General features: G+C 46.2%; 1 protein-coding gene across 2 annotated transcripts in view; it reads left to right on the top strand.

The window, feature by feature from the left end:
• Nucleotides 1-265: 265 nt before the first annotated feature.
• Nucleotides 266-24,376, top strand: part of LOC122733298 (gamma-aminobutyric acid receptor subunit gamma-4-like) — a 67,353-nt gene continuing 43,242 nt past the window's right edge. The window contains exons 1-4 of one of the 2 annotated variants that reach the window (XM_043973578.1): nt 266-295; nt 8,437-8,519; nt 13,340-13,488; nt 14,079-14,146. In XM_043973578.1, coding sequence (XP_043829513.1) covers nt 8,464-8,519; nt 13,340-13,488; nt 14,079-14,146 — 273 coding nt within the window. In that variant the 5' untranslated portion in view covers nt 266-295; nt 8,437-8,463. Of the gene's footprint in view, nt 296-7,416; nt 7,979-8,436; nt 8,520-13,339; nt 13,489-14,078; nt 14,147-24,376 lie in introns of those variants that run through there. The other variant, XM_043973577.1, reaches the window with a different exon arrangement.

The following is a 24,376-nucleotide window of genomic DNA, read 5'->3' as shown; positions in this document are numbered from 1 at the left end:
TGGGGGCTACCACAACAGCCGAGCCCCCTGACCCTGGATTGGAGCCCTGGCTTCCTCTGGCCCTAGGGGAGTTGAGCAGCAAATGAGCCAAGACATTCTTCCAACACCAGAGTGCTGGGTCCTGCTCCCCAGAAGGATGACTCACCCCTCTCCAAGTCTTTCCGATGAAGAGGATCACTGGGCAGCTCGGCGCTCTATTAATTGCCTTGTCAGTTTCACCTCCACCTTCCCCTTTTGTTCCAGCTCAGGATTAGAAATGCACAAAGAAGGACCAACTGGACATCTCTTGGCCCAGGTGAGAGGGGTGGGGTGGGGAAGGAGGTATGAGGGTAGCAGCCTCTAAGGGACCTAAGTCGAGGCCCATGTTATAGTAGTCCAGGAACACTTGGAAGTTCTATCCTGTTTATGTGGGTGACCTTGAATAAATCCTTCTCCTTTTCTGAGCCTGTTTCTCCATCTATAATATACCTTCCATTCCTAGGGGCAGCTAGGTGGTTCAGTGCATAGAGCACTGGCCCTGAGGTTGGGAGGACCTGAATTCAAATCCTACCTCAGACGCTAGTAGTATGACCCTAGGCAAGTCACTTAATCCCAATTGCCTTAAACATCCAGGGCCATCTCCAGTTGTCCTGACTTGTATCTTGTCACTGGACCCATATGTCTCTAGAGGAGAGAGTGAGGTTGGTGACTTTGCACAGCCCTGCCTCACTTCAATCCAATTCAGTATAAGTTATGACATCACTTGAGAAGGAATGACAAACAACAGCCACCTTCCATTCCCACTGTATCTATCTTGTCGGGAGAGAGATGTTTGTAGGTCGTCCCCCATTGAAATCGGAGCTCCTTGGGGGTCGACAGCAGGTCTTGGCCTTTTTTGTATTCTCAGCACTTAGTAGACTGCCTAGTAGATAGCAAACACTTAATAAATGCTCATTGACATACTGATTATAATATGCCTGCTACTACTCATAGGGGTCATCTAGATAGCACAGTGAAGGTGCAACCCAACAAGCACTCATTACCAGGCACTGTGCTAGTCACTAGGGAGAGAGATAGTGAGGTGAAATAGTCCCTGTCCTTGAAGAACTTGCTTTCTACTGGTGGGGATGATGTGGGGACAGTGGGTGGGTGGAGAAAGAGGGGGACAAAATATACACAGATAATTTCAAGAGGGAGAGAGAAACTTCCCAGTTTAGCTGAGGCTCAGTCAGGCCTGGCCCTGACTCCCCCCTCCTATGTGTTTGTTTGAGCCTTGCTTGTGGGTGAACCAATGGGGATGTGGGGGCATTTCCAGCCCCCTTTGCCATGCCGAGGGGGACTCTGGCCTATAGTTTTGATGAGCCAATGCATCACCTGACATTTTATAGCTGCTACCCAAGCATCAACTTCGAGGCAGCAGAAAATGACAAGGAGGTGATGCTTGGGAAGTGTTGTCCCAGGCCTGGGATTTTCAGACTGTTTTTTTTAATGAGGCAATTGGGGTTAAGTGACTTGCCCAAGGTCACACAGCTAGTAAGTGTCAAGTGTCTGAGGCAGGATTTGAACTCGGGTCCTCCTGAATCCAGGGCCAGTGCTCTATCCAGTGTGCCACCTAGCTGCCCCAGACTGTTCTTAATAGAGTCCCAAACCAGCTGAGATCAAGCATTCTCTCCCATTCTGTTCTACCACCTCCAACACCTACTTTATACTAGGTGTTCACTGTTTGAGATTCTTAGAATGCCAAGATAAAAGTGAGGTTGTCCCTGCCCCCCAGGAGCTTACCTTCTATTGAGGAGATACAATAAGGTAAGTAGGTACCAGATTTGGGAGGGTCTTGAATGACACAGTAAAAGGTTTCTATTTTATCTAACAGGAAGTCAGAAGTCACTCAAATTTTTGGAGCAGGGCATGCCATGGTCCCACTTGTGCCATAGGAAGATTATGTTGGCACCTATGTGGACCCTGGAGTAGATAGGCAGGGAGACCAATTAGGAGGCTATGATAATAATCTGAGCAAAAATTGAAAAAGGCTTAAACTAAGCTTTTGGTAATGTGGGAGTAGAGAGAAAGGAATGAATGTGAAGGAAGAATGGACAAGAACTGACAAGTGAATAGATATGGGGTATGAGGGATAAGGGCACCAAGGTTATGGGTCTGATGGCTAGAGAAATGGTGGTGCTGCCCTCAACAGAAAAAACTAGGGCTGGAGATAGGGAGGGAGGGAGGTAGATGGATGGGTGGATGGGTGGATGGGTGGATGGGTGGATGGGTGGATGGGTGGATGGGTGGATGGGTGGATGGGTGGATGGGTGGATGGATGGATGGATGGATGGATGGATGGATGGATGGATGGATGGATAGATGGATAGATGGATAGATGGATAGATGGATAGATGGATAGATGGATAGATGGATGGATGGATGGATAGATGGATAGATAGATGGATAGACAGACAGACAGATGGATACCTGGAAGTCACCTGAACAGAGATGAGTCACGTTAACAGACATGATAGTTGAATTCGTGGGAGCAGACAAGATCACTGAGAGAGATCGGAGAGGGGAGATGAAGGAGAAGGAAGGGAGAAAAGAGGGGAGCAAAGGAGAGGTGGGGAGAGGAGAGGCCCTAGGACAGAACTTTGCAGAACACCAATGCTTAGGGGATGTGAGATGGATGATACTTATACTGAGTAGGATCAGGCAAGGACCCAGAACAGTATCATGGAACCCAATGGAGGAGAGAATGTTCCTGGAGAACGGGTGGGGAGTCGGCAGTGTCAAAAGCTACAGAGATGTCAAGAGAGATGAAGACAAAGAAAAAAGCCATCAGATTTGACAACTGAGATTATTGGTGACCTTGGTAGGTTTCGTTGAGTAGCAACATTGAACAGGGGTTGGGAAGTGAGTTGGAGAGGAAACAAAAGGCAGCAAGAGACCATAAATCTAAATATTTGACAGTGAAAGGGACTAGAGATAGAAGCCAATCACTTGAGGGGGGTGGAAAGGTTAAGAGAAAACTTAAGGATGCAAGGAGACACTGGCAAGTTTGTAGACACTGGAGAAGGAACCAGTAGATGATGAGAGATTGAAGATGAGACAAGCAACGCACAGTTAGGAAGCCCTGGACAACCTTAGCAGACCAAAGGGCAGGGTATCATATGCCAGGGACCGATTCCATAGGGACTTGGGGAATCTCCGCTAACTGAATGAGCCAATGAATGAACGAATGAACGAACACAAGTCATCTGAAAGTGTCCCTTCCAGTGTGGCCTCACATCTGAACTTAGCCAGGGAGCCTCTCATGACAAAGCTTGTCCCACTCTCTCTGCACCTCATATCATTATCCACCTATGCTTTGGCCATCAACATGATAACAATTGGTGTGTCCCACTGTATTTGCATCCATTAGTCCCTTTATCCTTTACAACTACTCCTTGAAATAGACATTTTACTGGAAATGGGGGGGGTCTAAGATGATTTGGAGGCAGACTGTAACTCAGGGCTTGTGTCTGCATGGCTGACACCCCTTCCCATTTTTTCCCCATGGCTGTTCTTCTCAAAGGCTGTTCTTGGCCACTGTTTGCTTAATTATGGTCATAATAGTTTAAGTCATCAAGTTTTTGCTTTTAAGTGGAAAGAACCAGATCTGAGAATCTGCTCATGATCCTCATTTCACATGTACATTTAAACTTTATGTGACCCTGGGAAGGTCAGTCCACCTCTCTGAGCCTCAGTTTACTCATCTGTAAAAGTTTGGTGTTTACATAGCACTCTCCGATTAGCAATGTGCTTTACATTTATTATTCTATTTGATCTTCATAAAAATCCTGCAAGATGGATGCTATTATTATCCTCATTTTAAAGTTGAGGAAACTGAGGCAGGCTGAGGTTGTTGAGTTTTTTAAGTATTAAAGCTAGTAAGTGTCTTTGGGAGAATTTGCACTCCAGTCTTCGTGGCCCCATAGCTAATATTCTATCCACAGTAGGTACTTGGGTAGCAGGATAACATTGCCTGTATCACAGCATCCCTGTGAGCATTAAATATAGGTGAAGTGCTTTGTAAACCTCCAATTGCTATGCCAGCAGCTCCCAGCATCGTCATGAGCAGTCCTGCCAATGATTAGGCATTTCAGGAGCGCGGCTGGTCAGAGCTCCCAGCCCCTCCAGCACTAAGGACACGGTGGCCTTCAGAGGCTGCCGTAGCCCAAGAACCATTTTCCCCCTTGTCAGCTAAGCTTACGTGATGATGAAGCTCTTAGTGCTCACTGTGGCTATCTCCTGCTCCCTGGGCAATAGAACTACAGCTAGGGAGGACTTGGCTCAACCCAGTGGATGTCTGTGCTCACCCCTCGCCTGCCTAACCTTCACATTTGGTCCCCTTGATCACCATGCCCAGAGGGGAGGGCCAACTGAGGAACGTTAAGGAAGGGATGCACACACATACACGTACAGGACAGGAGCATCTTTGCATATGCATATACATATACATAAACATAAGTATGTGTGCATACATGTATGATACATGGTATTCTGAGGGAAAATAAAGGGGCCAAGTGTTAGTATCCATTTCCCATTTAAACCACTTTACTATATAAAAAAGCCTATGGTAGGGGAACCTAGGTGGTGCAGTGGATAAAACACTGGCCCTGGATTCAGGAGGACCTGAGTTCAAATCCAGCCTCACATACTTGACACTTACTAGCTATGTGACCTTGGGCAAGTCACTTAACCTTCACTGCCTCCACTCCCCCCCCCCAAAAAAAAAGCCTATGGTGATTGACTGGGGAGGCTGGGGGTTGGTGTTTACATAAGGCAAGGTCCTTACTCTCATAGAACTTAGAATCCAATGTGGGGGGAGGGTGGCGGGGGACTGAAGCAAACCCAGGCAGTTTTAATATACACTATTCCAGGATAGGTGCCCTGTGAGGTCTGAGAGGGTACAAGAAGGGGGCATATGGAAGGGAGGAGGAAGGTGTTCTAGAGGGTTAGTATTCCACTGGGCTTTAAAGGATGGCCAGAGAGGGAAGCAGGAAGTTTGGGCACAGGATGAGGGCCCAAGATGTATATGGGGGCTAGGAATTGTCCAGGCTGCTTAGGCCATACTGCAGTTGGAGAGAAGCTGGGGTAATTGAAACTAAACTTGGAAAGGATGGTTGGCATCAGGTTTCAAAGGACAAAAAAGAGGAGTGTGCTCATCACTCCTGTACTCAAAAATCAGCAATGTGTCCCTATTGCCAAGCAAGGAAAGAGTAGGTTGACTGTGGTGTGAAGGATGAACTGGGAGGGGGAGAGGGAAGTTATTGCAATAGTCTAGGAAGGAAGAAATGAAGGCCTTAACTAGAACAGTGACAGAGAGAAGAAAGTGGAAGGAATGGCTATAAGAGATGGTACAGGATTGAAATGGCTGGGACAGAACTGATTGGCTATTCAAGGTGAGAGAGGAGGAAGTGCAAGGTTCTAAGCACTGGAGGAGAGGTAAGCAGAAGGACCACAGAAAAAGAGGAAGTTAGAAGGGATGAGCAGGCTCAGTTTGGGACCAAGGTTCACTGTTCTGGGCCTAGAGCCCCGAGGCCCATCTAAGTATATAAAACATCATGGGCCTGCCCCGTGTTGTTAATGGCTTGATTTCCCAGAATCCTCCCTTCAGTTCTCAGCATCTGCACTTGTGTTTGCTAGACAAATATCTGCCTGCTTTGCTTCCTCCTTACAAACAGACCCAGGTTCCTTGCCAAGATGCTAACAAGTGCTTAGCACAGTCTTTAGACAAGATAATTATCAGGATAAGGTTAGGGACTGGACCTGGGATTTCATCGGCCTAGGGAGCTCCCAGGAGAATGGAAACTCCCTCTCCCAATGTATCAGGTCCTTTCTCTGTAATTTAGTCTTCCAGAGTTGCCTAGAACATCAAAAGATTAAGTGACTTGCCCAGGGTCACACACACAGCCAATGTAAGCCATGACAGGCCAGAAATAGGAGCGAGGCACATAATGCATTAACCTCTTATTCTGCAATGAAACCACTTCTTTTGGCTAAGCTCCCAAATTCTGTTTAAACTAATTTGCAGGCCAGGTTGCAGGATTTATAATTAGAGGCAGCAACGTGGTATAGTGGATGGGGCACTGGGCCTAGAGCCAGGAAGACCTGTGTTCAAATCTGGACTTAGATACTTAATAGCTGTGTGACTTTGCGCAAGTCACTTAACCTTTATTGGGGGGAAGGGATGACTGTGAAATGAGGATAATTACAGCACTTGTCACTCGGGGATATCGGGAGGATCAGATATTTGTAAGGCACTCACCACAGTGCCTGCTGCTTATCTCCCCCTTCCGTTATTCCAGAGGCAGTAGGGAGTCATGAAAGATTTGTGAGTGAGGATGGTCAGATAGGTGTCACTACACCCGGATACCTCTTTGCTTAGTGCTTGTAATGGCTTATTTTTTGATCAGTGTTAACATTAAATTGGGACATGCATGGGCCTGATGATTATGTCATCATCCTTCAGTTTACACTGACCCATAATTCACATTTCTCGGTCTCAGAAAGCATGTCAAAAAGAGGGTCTTGGGCTATGACCACCTCAGCACAGGAGCCTTGGAGCAAGACCTGGGTACCTAGGAAGAGGCCCTCTTTGCTCTGCAGCCTGAGTTCCAATGCCTACTTTTCCTCAGGGAACCACAAGCAAGTCCCCCCTCCCTGTAAAAGAAGGGTGGAGGACTAGATCAGGGATTTCTAAGCTTTTGTGGGCCCCTCTTCTGCCTTAGCCCCTCTGGGAGTCTGCTGAAACCTGTGTACCCCTGCTCAAAATAATGTTTTTAAATGTGGAAGTTAAATACAGGAGTTCACTAAGGGAAACAACGATATTGAAATCTAATTATCAGAATATGAAAAATCAAACCAACCAACCAACCCAAGTCTATGGAGCCCAGGTTAAGAACTGTCCTGGAGGATTTCACAGGTCCCTTTCAACTCCCAATCTCTGAACCTGTCTGATTTCAGGCGCCAGCGGCTATCAGTGTAGACACACACTTGATGGCACACAGACAGACACACACACACACACACACACATACAATCACCATCATGAGTGCAGGGAGGGATGCTCAACATGGTCAAGCTAAGGAAATGAAAATGGTGTGGACCCAGGTGTTCTTGGTACCCAGTCACCTCCCAGTCTCCTGTTTCTGACACTGGAACAGCCTAAGGGGTGGTTCAGTTCACCCTGCACTGGCCTTGTCAAGCAGTGTTACTCTGAGCAAAAGGGACGGAGCCCTTCACGCGGGTTCAGATCATTACCCTGACTTAGTGTGGATACACATATCCTCTCGGTGGGAGGGTGAGAGCTGGGTGCCGAGACATTTCTGTCCATTACTGGTGACTTTAACCCTTTAGCAATTGCCTCTGAGGGAAAAAGAGGGGTCCCTGGGGTTGATTATTTCCTTTATCATCTCAGAAATGCAGAGACTTCCAAAAAACTACCAGGGAAAAAAGGAGGGACTTAGGACCCTGGGAAGAAGCCTGTAGCATCACTTTCTCCCTCTCCTGTGTGAGTGTGTGTGTGTGTGAGTGTGTGTGTGTGTGCGTGCGCGCGCTGCTCGCCCCTGTATGTGTGTGTTTGTGTGTGCATGTGTGTGTATGTTACCCTGTTCCTTTTCTGCCAAGGAGTAGGTTAAGAAATGCCCAACTTTTGTTCTTGTCTCTAGATAAATGTCAAAGGGCTGGCCAGGGCTCCGGAGGGAGGAGGGAGGACTAGAGAGTGTGGGGAGGAGCACGGGCAAAAACAAGCATTGAGGGTTGAGGGGCAGTCGGAAGGGAGGAGGGACACGCGCCTGGACCGGGCACTGCCTCAGCAACCGGTGGGGCTGCTGGTGGGTGCAGCTCTGTCTGCCCGCACCTGTGTGCGCCGGGGCTGCAGAGAGCCAACTGCTGCTACCAGTGCCGGAGGGAAACAGAGGGAGGACTAGACACCCGGGCCTCTGGGCTGGGGGCTTGCCTGCCACTGGTGAGTGCTGAAACCCCCCTCCACCCCACCCGCTGGCCCGGGCTCGGGCTCCGGCCGGCCCCAGCCCCAGGGAGTAAGAGCAGCGCCCGGGAAAGAAGGGGGCTGCGGAACCGCACAGGAGCCCTCACCCAGCTCCTAGCCTCCCAGTGGCTGCTCTCCCTTGTAACTTGGAGTCGCCTTTGGGGGCTGCTGCCCTTAGGGGGAAAGGCCACTTCCTTAGGTTTTCTGCCTCTTCCTCCCCTTAACTCAGTGGGCTCCCTCCCTATCTCCAACCTGACTCCCACTCCCCCCCCCCAGCCGCAGCTCCCTTGGACGCTAGTGATTTCCATTGGGTGAAGGAGGCGGAGGGAGGGAAGGAGGCGGGAAGGAGGAGGAGGAGGAGGAGGGGGGAGAGTTGGGATCCTTTCAAAACCCAAACCTCACGCTAAGCCTCTCTCTCTCTGTGGACACTGCCTCAGAGACGGGGTCTGCCTCTGGTCTCTAAGATGTCTGGCAAACTTCTCCTGATATACCTGGCCATCTACCCGGCCCTCCAAATCAGGTGAGAGGATTGACTTCCATATTCAGACCCCAGCATCCTATCCCATCCCATCCCATCCCATCCCATCCCATCCCATCCCATCCCATCCCATCCCATCCCATCCCATCCCATCCCATCCCATCCCACCCCACCCCATCCCATCCCATCCCATCCCTGAGAGAAATTGATAAAAGCTAATCATTCTTTCCTATCACCCCCCCACTCCCATCTCCCCTATACTGAACCTGTCTATCCCGAGTCCTTCTCCATTTCTAATAGCACATTAGTCCTGGAAGAGACACTAAAAACCATTTGGTCTCTCATTTTTACCAGTGGGGAAACTGAGTCAGCCTCCCAGTTGATGCCTCCTTGCTTTCCTAATGAAAGGTCTGTCTGATGCCTTGGGGGGGGGGTTGAAGGTGGAAAGCAAAAAACGTTCTCTCAAGTCCGGGAGAGCCCAGTGGAGCCCCAAGGGCCAAATCCAGCTGGCCCTGAGTGGCGTGCCCCTTTTGGCCCCTCCAGGTTAAGGCAGAGAATTCAGACAAGGGGATAACTGGGGAAGCAGGGAGGGGGATTGTCCTGGGGAAATCCAGGGGTCCAGTCTCCCAGCTACCAAGAAGTCCGAAGCTGAGTCGGGGAGGGGATGAGAGAGGAGGAAGGGGAATAGCTTTCAAACAGTGGGGTAATTAATATCACTGGGGGACAGCTCTTTCTCTGTGGCCGCGTTGCTTTTTTCCTGCCTGCGTGGCAGGGGGCCTCACTGGCCGGCCACCTAACCCTGCGCCCCGCCGTGCCTGCCCCCATACCCACCAGCGCACTTGTGCCCCGGGTTTTCCCTCATCTCTCCCTCCCATCCCATCCCATCTTCACAGAGACTCTCTCCCAAGCCTCTGGCTGGGAGGGCGGGCGGACAGGGAGGGGGCGGGAATATGCATCCTCTCTGCTTCCTCCTGCAACAAACGGTGCCTAGGATTCCTTTCCACATTCTCCAAGTGGGTGCAGTGGGGGGGGGGGCTGCCTTCAGATTGTTAGTCTCCCCTCAGTTCTTCCCAGTCCCTCCAGATTGCCTCTGATAACCCTTATCTTCCTCCCCCCCTTTAAAAAGGGACAAAGAGAGGCTTTGGGTACGTGTGCCCAACCAAACTCCCCACCAGACGAGACTTAGTCGTTTCTCCTCCTACATGTCCATTTAGTTGGCCTAAGCTCCAGCTTTTCTGGCTGGGACCCGCACACTGCTTGGGCATAGCCTCCTGGCACCCACCATGATGGGTTAAGGACAGGCTGGGGGTGTGGGTCACCAGGGCTAGGCACCTCCTCTAACTCACCTGAGTGTCTCTGAAGGAGAGTGGGTCAAGGGGATTTGCCTGTCCTGTGCCTACCTGCCCTCCCACAGGGAGAGGCCTCTAACCAGCTGGCCCCCAAAGTCAGGAGTATGTGTATGTGGTGGGGTGAGACCTGACCAATTCAGCTACCAAGGGACTTTGAGAGAGACCCAGCCAGAGGTGCCTGGCTGACCATTGGCCTGTTGCTCCCGAGCCTCTCTCCCTCCCACTTCCCCAGTAGCGCCCCCCTCCCCCTCTCCCCTCTCGCTGCGTTCTTAGGGTGGGGCTGGCGGGTGCAGATGCCTGCTCTGTACTGAGGCCAGCCTTTGGCTCTATGAGGCTTTGCTGTAAACATCTCCTAGAGTCCGGAGAACAGGGATTTTCAAGTTTTTTACTATTCCTAGCCCTGCTAGTGAGCTTAATGGCTGGATCGGGGAAAGAACATGTTGTCAGCAGATCATTACCCTCAGGGCTCCAGGGAAGTGGGATTTTACTGGTTGGAGCTAATTGGCAGAATAAGGCAACTTAATGCCCATCAAATCCCATTATCAATGCAGGCAGAGACTGGGACAGGGACAGGGAGGGTACTGGGATGGGTATGGGAAGGCTAGGGGCTACTCCGGCTTTGACAGGTGTGCCAGGCTAGGTTGTGGCCTGGCATCCAGGGCTTGATGAGCCTAGGCCCAAGAGGGTCCTCTGGAAGCTGGGCAGCTTGTTGTTCCAGGGCATCTGCTGCCCACTAAAAATCCTCTTCAGCTCTGGGCTGGCACCCCCCCTCGCCCTTGTCCCTCCCTCTGCAGTGCCTTTGCTCAGATTGATTTTTATCCTGCTTGGCCCTGGGCTAGGATGGTTCATTCCTCCAAGAAAGGCGCTGAACACCAGACATCTTTGGAATATCAGGCTCCAAACCCCTGGAGAGAACAGGGGAGGGATGGCTTTAGGGAGACATTTCAAGCCAGGCTGTGGAGAGTGGGGAGAACTTTGCCTGCCTTGTTGCCAGTGGCATCTCTCTGGTTGGACATTAGCAATGGTCCAACCATCCCTTAGTCCCCCAGTAGATCAGATCAAGCATTGCCAAAGCTCAGGGGGTGAAGTTCACACTCAGCCTTCTTTCTGCCTGGGTATCCACACTGGGCCAGAGATTGGAGCTGGCTTCCTCTTGGCCATCCCTTGAATTCTGCCCAATGGTCATTCAGTGAGGGAGTGTGACCCTACTCTCTCCTAGACCATGGTGTACCACTGGTGGGCATTCCCTCAGAGGTGGCAAAGGGGAGGCTCCAAGGATATAGCCAAGCCCTCTCTGAGGCCTGGCTCCTCACATCCTAGGTGTCCTCACCCATCTGATCTCAAAACATCCTAGGACAATATGGATGCCATCTCTGCCCTTCTTTCTTCCCAGATTCTTAGGGCTCCATTCAGTTTCCCATCCCAGAAATGTGTTGGGTTTGCAAAGTGGTTCCCCCCAGCAGCTGCTAATTTCCTCCTGCCAGTCTAGGCCCGCAGTTCTCCTATCTGCCACCAAATGGGTAGACCCACACCAGTGACTGATATCTCCTAGATAATGTACACGAGCTGGCTAATTACTGCCTTTTACTAATAAAAGAACAGTATGCCTGAGAGAACAGATCTCTCCAAGACATGAGTGACATATACTTCAAAAGAGCCCTCATTTCTCAGCGAGGGCACCCCTTCTAGCAATGTAGATCAGAAGTCTACAATGCCTTGGGAGATGGATCTTGTGAGTGGTTGTGACCCCAGACCTTCAAGCCCCTGGTAAGTGACCTGCTGCTGGTGAGCTGCCCTCACATTTCACCACCAAGCTGGTCTACCAGCCACAAGCGTGGTCTGTGGCCAAACCAGTGGCTGCACCCTTCCCAGATGGGGAAGCTTCTCCAGGTCTTCACTGTGATGAATTAACCTTCCCTTAGCCAGGCTTACTTCCAAGCCATGATGAGGTATTGCAGAAGGCCCTGAGTATCAGAAAGGTGAAAATTTCAAATAAAAAACTTTGAAAATGTCCCAAATCAAGTGTTCTTTCTGAGTCTCTTCATAGCAGTTGTTCTCAACCTCTTCATCTTTCTTCAAGCCCCTATTCTCTCTCTCTGATTAATGGGCTTTCTCCTCTCCTTCTTTACTGATAGAATAGAGCCCTGGTCTCAAAAATGGGGCTATCCAAGCACTGGCCCTAGACTCAACAGGACCTGAGTTCAAATCCAGCTTCAGACACTTGACACTTACTGGCTGTATGACCTTGGGCAAGTCACTTAATCCTCATTGCCTCACAAAAAAGAAAAGAAAATGGGGCTATTCCATGAGGGGTTGTACTGTTATTGAAGGGGTATATAGTTATCCAGTCATGGGATGGGAAGATGCATCAATTTCACACTCCTGTAAAAGCCAATTGTGGGGCTTATTTCCAACACAACAACACCTACACTCTGATCTCTGCCCCCCACTTTTGCTGTGAAAGTTCCCACCCTACCCCCTTCTGAGCTGGGTATTGTCCCCTCAGAGTAGTTAAAATCTAATCTTGACCCAGGTACCCACTATCTCAGGTGCCATGGAAAAATATCCCCCAGCATACCCCCCATCTTCTCAGATCACCTTGCTGCCGCAGATACCCCATGGGGGCTCTGGGTCATTGATCCATAGTAAGAGCCCTTCCCTTTCATTTTGGGTAGTATAGAGTGAGTTACATGAATGAGCAGGTGTGCATAGGATATGATTTGCAAAGATTTCTCTATGTCCCTCCCCCCCCCGCCCCCATCCCTCTTCCAAACTCATCATCTCTATCCTGGACTAGTGCTACGGTCTCTAAATTAGACTTCTAGTCTCTCTTATTCTCCTCGAATCCATCTCCACACATCTGCTAAAATGATCTCCCTACAACCCAAGTCTGATCCTGTCATTTCCTTCTACAGAACCTTTCTAATAGTTCCCTATTGCTTCTAGGCCAATATAGAATGTTCTAAGCTTGGCATTTGAAACCCAATCCCAAATTGCTTTCAGTACTGTATACCTTTCCATGATTCTTTCACATTATTCTTCTGTACCCAATCTATGGTCCAGGCAAATTGCTGCTTTGGGAACTCAGCATTCCATATCTTGACTTTGTTCTATTGCACAAGCTCTCCCTTATATACACAAAGACTAGCTGATCTTGGTCTGTACTATGGTGCAATGGAAAGTATGAGGGAACCTCATGGTTCAAACTGCAGAAGACAGCCAAGAAAAGCAAGGTGCTGAGTGTCCAGTCACCTTCTGGTAATTTGTCTTTTTCTTTGGCCAAGTAGGCTAATGCTTGCTCTTGCAACTTTAGCAACAGTTGCCAGTGAGGGCTCTGACTTTGAAAGCCACTAGCTTGTGTGAAAGTAATTTTACATACACTTGCGAGAAGATAACTTTGGAGAGCAGGGAGGGATTTGGGGATAAAGAAAATCGGATCATTATGGGGAGGGGCATTTGGGAAAGAGATCTTAGGGAGGGGTCTTTTTCTCACCCTGTGTTTCTTGACCCCAGCACTGACAGCGCAGAGGAGTACGACTATGATTACCTGGGCGTCAATAAGACCTGGGTCCTGACTCCCAGGGCACAGGAGACTGATGCCACCCAGATCTTGAATACTCTTCTGAAGGACTATGACAGCAAGCTGAGGCCTGACATTGGAAGTAAGTACCATAGCCTATCCTTTTCCCTTAGACTAGAGCAGAGGGAAGGAGTAGGGAGAGAAAGAGAAACTTCCAAAATGGCTGTGGAATTGGACTGGAGGGCAGCCCAGGAGAGCTAGAGGTGGAACAATGCCTGAGTGGTGGGGACTCTGAAGTCACAAAGCAGTAGGCGGAGACTGAAGGCAGATCTTCCAGACCAAAAGGGCAGCTTAAAATCCAGCCCAAGCACCACCTTCAACATGAAGCCCATCTTGATTGCCACCCCCAGCTGCCAGTGCCTTCCCTTCCCAAATTCTGCCCCAGATCTATTTTCTACATGCTATATAGATACTTATCAAGGTACAAGCTGATTTTCTTATTAGAATGCAAGTTGTTTGAAGGCAGGGAGGGTGCTCTGCTTTTTGCCTTTGTGTCTTCAGTGTCTTGCACATAGCAGGTACTTACATTCAAGTCAATATGTCTTCTAACTTGAATATTTGAGGGACCAGTACAGTGGTTGAAATGCACATGTGCAGCCTTCTTTCCCTGCCACCTCCCCTTCTGACTGTGCCACTGCTGACCTTTTATATTTTCTTGTCTTCCTCTTACAGTTAAGCCTACGAACATCGATGTTGATATCTATGTGAATAGTATTGGGCCCGTTTCTGTCATCCAGATGGTGAGTACCAAAGGCACCAGCTGGGGACACCCTGGCCTGCCAACCCCTGTTTGTAGAGTACCTAAGCTTGGGAACAAGCTTTGGGGTTACTTTGTTCTTCTCTTTGTATCTAGAACCGTACCAGAGGTTCCTAGGGTGTATGTGTGTGTGTGGGAATTTTAACTGACTTTCACCACATAACAATACCACAAAAAGCAAAGCTACTGATTGTTAGTAGCATCCTATAAATAAATTTGAGGATCTTTCCCAAGGGTGTGATGGTAAATGTTTAACAACCAGCTGTCCAAAGAAAAGTGCACTGTAAGACATGCTTTTATGTTTATTCTGACTTATTAACATTTTTCTCCACTACTTTCTTAGTCTAAAAATCAACAAAACAATAAATCAAATCCTGATTTGTAGCATTTGCCAATTCTGAGGAGTAAATATTCACACTGAAAATTTAACAGTTGGCTCTTGGGAGCCTGTAGGAGCTGGTTCCAGCACATCCCTACTCCATTTGTATTTCCTACCTCAAAAACCAGAGCAAAACCTACTTTAGACCCTCCACTTAAAACAACTCAATTCAATTCAACACCTAATTATGCCAGCTGCTAGGTGAAGCACTAGAGATACAAAGAGAAGAACAGATGTAGCTACCACTGAGTCTTCTAAAATCATCCTGGAGATGGCACCTATGTTTACATTGAGAAATTCTCTTGGTTTCCTTGGCTTTTGATCTTTCTAACATTTTATTTTTACTTTGTGTTTTTGCATCACTTCACTCCTGAATATATTCCTCCCCATCTCCTACCCAGTGAGCCATCCTTTATAACAAAGAGCAACAAAGAAGATAGAAAAAATCAGTTTAGTAAAACTAATCAACACAGTAGCCACACCTAACGGCATATGCAATGTTGCATACCTACTGTCATCTACCTCTGCAAAGAAAGGAGGGAGGGAGGTACATACTCTCATCTCTAACCCAAGGCCAAGCATGGTCATTGTAATTACACAGCATTCGATTTTCAATTTCTGGTTTTTATTATTGTTTTTTCATTTACATGTTTATAGTCCTTGTGCACATTATTTTCCTGGTTCTCCTTACTTAGCTCTGCATTATTTCTTATGTCTTCCCATGCTTCTCTGAATTCTTCATATTCATTGTTTCTTATGACACAATAATATTCTGTTACATTCATGTACCACAATTGATTTAGCCATTCCTAATCAATGGGTACCTATACTGTTTCTAATTATTTGCTACTATAAAAAGGGCTGATATGCATATTTTGGTATATAAGGGACCTTCATTTTTGTCTTTTCCTAGTTTGTGGTATATACTGAGCAGTGGAATCTCTGGGTCAAAGGATATGGACATTTTAGTCACTTTCTAGGATGGTTGGATCAATTTGCAGCTCTACCAGTGGTGTATTAGTGTGCTTGTATTTTCATAGTTCCTCCAAGATTGGTTAGTTTCTTCTTCTGTGGTCTTTGCCCATTTGATATTAGGTGTTTGGATTTGCATTTCTCTTATAATTAGTGATTTGGAGCCATCTTTCATGTGGTTGTTAAGAGTTAACAATTATTTTAAGAAATGTTTAATAAATGTCCTTTGACCACTTTTGCATTGGGGAATTGTTTTTGGTATATGTGTATTTATGCATTTGATTTTATATGTATATAATATATACAAATATGTATATATATGTATATGTATGTGTGTATATATATGTATATGTATATGTGTATATATATATATATATGTATGTGTATATGTGTATATATATATATATGGGGGTGTGTGAAGTGATTTTGTATCCTGGATACCAAACCCTTACCAAAAATTCAATGCAAAGATCTATTCCCAAATCAGCAACTTTCCTACTTGTACTAGCTGCCTTGATTTTATTTGTGTGAGAGCACTGTGATGTCAAATAATTGAAATGATCTATTTTATCTTGGTGACAACTTCTATCTCTTGTTTGGTTAAGAACTCTTTCTCTAGCCATGGCTTTGCAATATACTGGATCTTGTTATCTTCTAATTTTTTTAATGATGTCAAGTCAGCAAGCATTTATTAAGCAATTTTTATATGCCAGACATTGTGCTAAGCACTGGGGATGCAAAGAAAGGCAATTAATATTCAGGTTGTACATCCATTTGGGGCTTATTGGAGTATAATTTGAGATGCTGGTCTAAACCTAATTTCCACCAAATTGCTTTCCAGTTTTCCCAGCAGGTCTTGTCAAATAGAGAGTCTTTATTTTTCCAAGTAATTTATGTTTGGGTGTTTACTGAACAGTGAGGTATTGAATGTGATTGTTTCTGGTTCTTCCTTATGTAGTCTGTTCCATTAATCTGCTACTCTATTTTTAATAAATAGTTTTGATAATTACTGCTTTATAGTATAATTTGAGGTCCAACAGTGCTAGTCCCCCTTTATTCCTACTTTCTGGCCATTATTTCCCTTCAGATTTGGTTCCCTTTGGTTCCTCCAAATGAATTTTGCTATTATTTTGTCTAGCTTCATAAAATATTCCCCTCTGAAGTTTGATTGGTATACATTAAACCTGTAAGTCAATTTATTACACTGGCACAGCCCAACCATGAGCAATTACTATAGTTCTCATTATTTAAAACAGGTTCTCTAATTATATTTGCATTAATATTAAATGTATCTTGGTAGATTGACTTTGGGGTAGATTGAGATTTTATGCATTTTGTAACTATTTTGTATTAGACTTCCTTTTCTGTTATCCTCTTATATTTTGAGAACATATATTCACTCCTTGCTCTGGAAGTCTTACAAAGCCCTTTGACCAGAAGCAAAGCCATTCTGACCTGACCAGTCAGGAGTCTGTTAGTAAGGAAAAAAAGAAGGGCCTTGGAAAAAGAGATCATGAACATAATAGTTATGAAGGCCCTTAGAAATCATCAATAAAAGACACTTATTTGACAAGCAAAGAAAATGAGACCCAGAGAGGTTAAGGGATTTGCCTGATGTCACCCAGGTAATAAATGGCAGAGCCAAGATTTGAACCCAGATCTGGGGAACCAAGGCCAGCCAGGATTTGGAATTATTGACTATGCCCAAGGAATTTGTTCTAGAAACTCCATGAGATTAATAAGTCCTCTTCCCACTCAGCTAGGTGGTTCAGTGGAAAGAGCACTGGCCCTGGATTCAGGAGGATCTGAGCTCAAATCCAGCCTCAGACACTTAACACTTACTAGCTGTGTGACCCTAGACAAATCATTTAACTTATTTGCCTCAGTTTCTTCATCTGTAAAGTAGTGATCCTAATAGCACCTACTTCCTAGGATTGTTGTGAAGATGGAGATGAATAAGCAATCAGCACAGTGCCTAGCACATAAGAAGCAATATATAAACGTCAGCTATTATGATTACTGTCGGAAGGACCCTTAGAGATCATCAGTCCAAGCCTCTAATTTTAAGCAGAACTAAACAGAAACCAGAGAATGGAAAGAACTCGATTTCGGAACTAGATATAATCCAAATATCCTGGCTCCCACTTAAGCTGAGATTCTGGTGTAGCTCAGGAGTGGGAGGGCTGGGCAGAGGGAGATAGGCCAGAGCCACACAAGGCCAAGATAAGGAGCTGGGCAGGACCCTGGTGTTTTGTATGTCCTTCCATTGCTGTTTTTCCATAGGATCATGTCATGTACTAATAATTTTGCAGGGCCTAGTGATACACTGTTATATACTAATAATTTTACAGGGCCTACCTCATGATACAGTGTTAGAGTGGTTAGGGACCTTAGAGACTGAATCCAGCCCCCTTCATTTTACATGAGCTATTGTCTAGTAACATTTCTTCTATCCTGCACTTGTGTAATTAATGTTTGAACCCAAGTGTAGAATTTTACATTTGTCCCTATTATATTTCATCTTCTTAGATTAGGGAAAGAGGCTCGGCTGCAATCACACAGTATGTTCATGGCCAAATCAGTAGTAGAATCAAGGCTTGCTGACTCAGGGCTCTTTTTACCACCCAGTACTGCCTCAGACCTGTTTTCCCCATACAGGCATGGTGACTGGTGTACTCTGCTTATTCAAAGGGAAGGCACTGCCTTCCAAGTTTCTAGGGTATTTTCTAGTTTTCTACTTAGAGGCCCATTTATCTCCTCTAATATCTTAGTCCTTTTGAGATTTGTAAAAATAGAGCTTCATCTTGTAGTGGAAAGAATGCTAGATATGGAGTCAGAGGACCTGAGTTTGAATCCTGGCCCTGCTATTTACTAGCTGGGTACCCTTAGGATGAGTCACAGATTCTTTCTGGACCTCACTTTCCTCATTTGTCAAATGAGGAGGTTGGACTACATGTCCCCAAAGGTCTAATCTAGTGCTCTAAATCAATGATCCTATCAATTGTTCAGTCAACATTTCTTAATCACTTATTATGTGTCGGGCACTGTGCTAAGCACTGGGGATACAAAAAGAGGCAAGAGACAGTCCCTGCCCTCAGAGAGCTTACTATCTAATGGAGAGACAATGTGCAAACAATATGTACAAAGTAATCTATCATATGACCTCTGCTACCAACCATTTTGTATGCTGCAATACTCTCTAGGCCCCCTGGGAAGGAGTAAGTAGTTCTAGATCTAGCACTTCTTTCTCTATCCCCTCTTAAGTCAAGATTCTGGCCTGGCTTGGGGGGGTGACAGAAGGAAATGTTTAGGACAGAGGGACCTGAGCTAAGACAGGGTCATATAAGACCTGGTATTCTATACCTACCATTGCTATGCCCATATCCAATCTGCTTATGTCAGTGAAAGAAGAGCCCAGTGAACATCAAGGCAGAGGGGATAGCTTTGTAAGGGAAAATATATGATAATAAGGCAGCCTGGGTGTGAGCAGAAGAGGGCAGGGAATGGGAAAGGTTATTCCCTGCTTTGCACTGGGGATGTATATAAAAAGATGAGGCATTTTTATTTTAAAAAATACCAACTCAGGGCAGCTAGATGGCGCAGTGGATAGAGCACCGGCCCTGGATTCAGGAGTACCTGAGTTCAAATCCAGCCTCAGACACTTAACACTTGCTAGCTGTGTGACCCTGGGCAAGTCACTTAACCCCAATTGCCTTACTAAAAAAAAAAAATACCAACTCACCAAGGCTGGCTCCCTCCCCCCAAGAGCTGTCCTCTTGGATTCCTTCATAGCCCCCTGGGGCTCCCCTAGATTCATGCCTACATTTGCCATTCTCCAGAGCGAGTTCTGGTGTTAGGACTATCCATTTCTGCTCCCTTTGGTTTGAATGATGCCAATATAGTGTGAGCAAGGGAAGAGGGAAGGGGATAAGCATTTATATAGCACCTACAATGTGCCAGGCACTTTGCTCAGTGCTTTTAACAAATTTTATCTCATTTTGATCCTTCTAACAGTCCATGAGGTAGGTGTTATTATCATTATCCTCATTTTATAGATGAGGAAACTAAGGCAAAAAAAGGTTAAGTGATTTGCCCAGGGTCAAACAGCTAGTAAATGTCTGAGGCCAGATCTTAACTTGGGTCTTCCTGAATATAGGCCCAGCTCTCTGTATTCACTGTGCCTCTCGGCTGCCCCTTGGGGATGTGAGGAGCAGGCATCATGGATTGACGGGACTGTACTTCCTCTAGATCTTGGGGAACACACCAACTGTATCTTTGTGTGTGTGTGTGTGTGTGTGTATGTGACGGGGGATGAGTCTTAAGAAACACTAAGAATTGGGAAAGGGAATAACTCAAAGGCCTCTCTTCCTTCCCTATCATGTTATCTGACAGTGGATGCTACTCCTTAATCATCTCTGGGTCCACCACAGTGCCTAGCATGGGGTTTTGCCTATAGAAAGTGTTTAGTAAATATGTGTTGGGTGGATGAAAGAGTTATTAAAAGGGATGCTTTATGAACACTAAGAGAGAAAAATGGTGATTCCACAGAGCCAGTATGGCGGCTTCAGCAAGAGTAGGCCCTGTAAGACTAACCTCATTTCCTTTTTTGATAAAGTCGCTAGATTGGGATCAGGAGAATGGCACACATGTAATATACTTCAATTTCAGCATGGCATTTGACATTCTCCTGTGATATCCTTGAAGACAAGAGGGAAAGAACATATGATGATATAGAATTTAAAGCTGGATGATCTTAATGAACGTCTGGTCAAACAACTACTGTGTTTTACAGATGAGGCCCAGAGGTGAAATGATTTGCTGAAGCCTAGAGAGGTATTAAGTAGCAGAGTTAGAATTCAAGCTGAGGGCCTCTGGCTCCAGATACAATGCATTTTCTGCTATCCTGTAGGATGTAGAATGGACAATGGGATAGTTAGGCATTTCTAGAACCCACTGGAGGGCTGGAACCAAAGAGCAGTGATTAGCCTTAACCTGGAGGGAGATCTTTCTGTGGCCCTGTTCTGGTAACCATTTTTAATCAGTGACTTGGATGGAGGCAGAGATGACACCCTCATCACATTTTTAGATGATGGGAAGCTGGGAAGGATTGCTAATGCATTGAACAGTAGGACCGGTACCCACATAGATATTGACTGGCTAGAACAATGAGTCTAATAAAATGAAATTTAATAGGCACAAATGTAAAGTCCTATGTGGGCTCAAAGCATTAATTTCACAAGTATAGGATAAAAGAGATGTGAATAGATAATAATTCATATTGAGAAGCAGAATGATACAGTGGAATGAATGTTGGAGATGGATTTAGAAGACTTGGGTTCAGATCATGGATTTGCCACTTACCACCTTTGGGACCCTGAACAATTTTCTTTACCTCTCTGGGGCTTAGTTACCTCATCTGTAAAATGAGGGGGTTTGAACTAGATGACCTCTACAGTCCCTTCCAACGATAAGTCTGGGATCCTGCTGAGTTGCCTTCTTACCACCCTTCCCCAATCACACATGTACAGAAACAGGCCCACCTCAGGTTTCCATGTACTTGCTGAATTAGCATGTTTCAAAGGGGTGGGATGAGGAAAGTGTAGTAGTAGTAGTAACAGCAGTAATAGTAGTAGTTACAATGCTAACAGCAATAGTAACAGGAGTAGTAATGGTAGTATTAACAGTAGAAGCACCAGTAGTAGTAATAATACCAAACAACATTTATATAGCACTTAACTATGTGCCAGGCACTGGGCTAAGCACTTATACAATTATTATCTTATCTGATCCTCCCAACAACACTTGGGAAGTAGGTGCCACTGTTGATCCATATGCAAAAGACCAGATGTTTTTGCAGATGGCGAGCATAACATGGCAGCCCCAAACCCAAATACAGACTTGGGTTGTAGAAATAGATACATTGTCCAGAAAGAAGATGGTTATAACCCCCCTGTCCTCTACCCTGAGCTGACCACATCTAGAGAATAATGCCTACTTCTCGGGGCAATGTTTTAGGAAAGAAATGGACAAGTTAGAGTATGTCCAGTTGAGGACACCAGGATTATTTGGGCCACTGGAAACCATATCACAAGATGAGAGATTGAAAGAATCGGGGATATTCAGCGTGGAAAAGATGAGACTGGGTCCAAGGTGGGGAGGCAGCAGGGAGGGACACGATTACTGTCTTCCAAGATTCGAAGGGCTATGATCATGTGACATTGGCAAAAGGAGGTAGAACTAGGATAAGTGGATAGAATCTGCAGGGAGGCAGGTTTCAGCTCCATATAAGGAAAAAAGGCCCTGGCAGAATGAGCTCCCTGGAAGATAGTGGGTTCCCCATCACTGGTGGTCTTCAAGCAGAGGCTAGCTAACAATCTCCTGATGTTTTGTGGGAAGGACTGCTTTGCAGATATGGATTGGTCTAGATAAGAGGTGCCAAATTCATAGCCTGCAGAAATCCTGGGGCCTAAACCACATTAAAATGCAATTGGGGGGGCAGCTAGATGGCGCAGTGGATAAAGCACCGGCCCTGGATTCAGGAGTACATTGCACACTGGCTGCCATGAGCACCACACAATCACAGGCTTTCAGATAGAGGAATTAGGGATGGGGAACTGTACAGACAGCTCTCCGGCTGGACCTCCAGGTGATAAATCATGCCAAGATGGGAAAGTCATTTCGCTCCCTTTAAAAAATGAAAAGAAGATGTTATTTCAAATCTCCTTCTTCGGAGCTAGGAACTGGATCCCTATCATCCATCATCCAAATTGAACTATATTAGTTAAGAGCTGTTTGAAGGAAGCCGAGCCGCAAACACGGATTGTTACGCAATACCACAACAATTGCCACCTAGGTGCATCGTTTTTTTCCTACTTGCCCGGTTAACTGTGTTTTGTCCTTGGGGTTGTTTTTGGAAGTTAGAGATACAGCTCCAAAGTGGTGATCCCTCTCTAGAAACCATCTCCGTTGTCAGATTCATGGAGGCGAAGCAGTTGAACTGAGGGAGCAGAAAGATAGCCATTTCTTCCCAGCGGAAGTCATGGGCTTGCCAGCTTCTCTCTCATTTTGAGGCCTCCTGCAGGCTTCAAGGAGAGCCCAGTGGCCTCTAGATTATGGCTGCAAAGCTGAGTGTCAACAAGAGGGAAAACAAGACATCTAGGGGAGATTTTGGTGGAGTTTCTGCTTAGCTGGGATGGGGGAGGTTTCACCGTGTGTCTGCTTTTCTGTTCCTTTGGATCATGTATGCCCCTGATGCTGTGCTCTAAGGTGACTGAGGTCTTGGGCACAGGAGCCATCAGAGGACTGGGCACCAATAAGGCTTTTGTGAGCTCAGAGCTAGGTTCATCCTTACTAGTGCCTTCTGGGCCCTTCCCATCTTCTCAGACATGCCTTGGGATCCAGACAAGTTAATGACATCGCCTTCCCTTAGTCTAACTTCCCTTCTAGCAAGAAATAACCTAGTGGCAGCTAGATGGTGCAGTGGTTAAAGCACCGGCCCTGGATTCAGGAGTACCTGAGTTCAAATTTGGCCTCAGACACTTGACACCTACTAGCTGTGTGACCCTGGGAAAGTCACTTAACCCTCATTGCCTGCAAAAACAAAACAAAACAAAACAAAAAACAAACAAAAAAAACCTGTCTGCTTAAAAAAAAGAAGTAACCTAGTAGCCACCTCACCCCATTTCAGGGTGAGGGATTTCTTTCTCAAGGTCATGTCCAATGGGCTTTAGGGGGATAATTGAGATACTCTGCTCCTTTTAGCCCTGTTCATCCCACTAGTCTGATTGTAGAACACTGCTTTGGGAAAGATCTCCATTCTCAATATCTCCTGGGATAGCAAATGCTAGGAACAATGATCCTAAGTACTTCTGTGGTACTGTGGGAAAGCAAACTCTCCCTGGTCCTTTTTATCCATAGAAACATGGTCAAGTCCATTTGCTTCTCTGAGATTCATTTCCTCATCTATAAAATGGGGCCATTGACACCTGTACTAACTACTTCACAGAGTTGTTGCAAGAGAAATACCTTGTAGTTCCTGACCTAGAGTCAGGAAGACCTGAGTTTCAATTTGCCCTTAGACACATCCTAACTGCGCGACCCTGGACAAGTCATTTAACCCCATCTGCCTCAGTCTCCTTATCTGTAAAACAAGAATGATGATAGCACCTATTTCCCATGGTTGTTGTGAAGACCAAATGAGAGAATGTTTGTAATGTGCTTTGCACACCTTAAAAAGTACTATATAAATGTTAGATATGATTGTCATTATTATTATTACATTGTAAAGTACTATAAGAATAGGAACTAGAATTCTCTCTTCTCTTTATCAAGACTCCCAGAGAGGGAGATTCTATCTTTTCTATCAGTTCTCTTGGGACTGGGGGTGGGGGGCAAGTATTTGGCTCTCCCATGGGTGTTTTTCTGAAGTCTCTAAGATGCTCCAAAGTGACTACTCATTCTCAAGCTGGCATAGGTCATTGGGTCCCAGTGGAAGGATCCCCTTGGGCCCCTCTGCTCTAGAAAGGCAGTGAGGCTGCAGAAGCCCCAAGTGAGGCAGCTGTAGGGAGGAATCTTTCCAGACGGGCTCATGTTCAGATGACTTGCACTGGATTTCAGTGGCAATGCCTCTGATATAGTTGAATCATGTTTAAGCCAGGGCTTGGGTGCCATTTTACATGAGGTCCCTGCACTTGGGACTTACACCCCAGTGAGTCCGTAAGGTGATGCTAGAGAAGTAAGCTTTGAAGCATGCACACTTTTGTGAAATCAGGCACAGGGAGAAACTGACTTGGCATAGTCCTTACACAGGAAGCTGTTACCCCAATGGAGGAAGCAGAAGAGTTGAGCCATAGCTAGGGCACC

Source organism: Dromiciops gliroides, chromosome X, assembly GCF_019393635.1.
Source record: "Dromiciops gliroides isolate mDroGli1 chromosome X, mDroGli1.pri, whole genome shotgun sequence".
Taxonomy (NCBI): Eukaryota; Metazoa; Chordata; class Mammalia; order Microbiotheria; family Microbiotheriidae; genus Dromiciops; species Dromiciops gliroides.
Note: the sequence above shows the minus strand (reverse complement) of the source record. Positions and strands in the feature narration are given on the sequence as shown.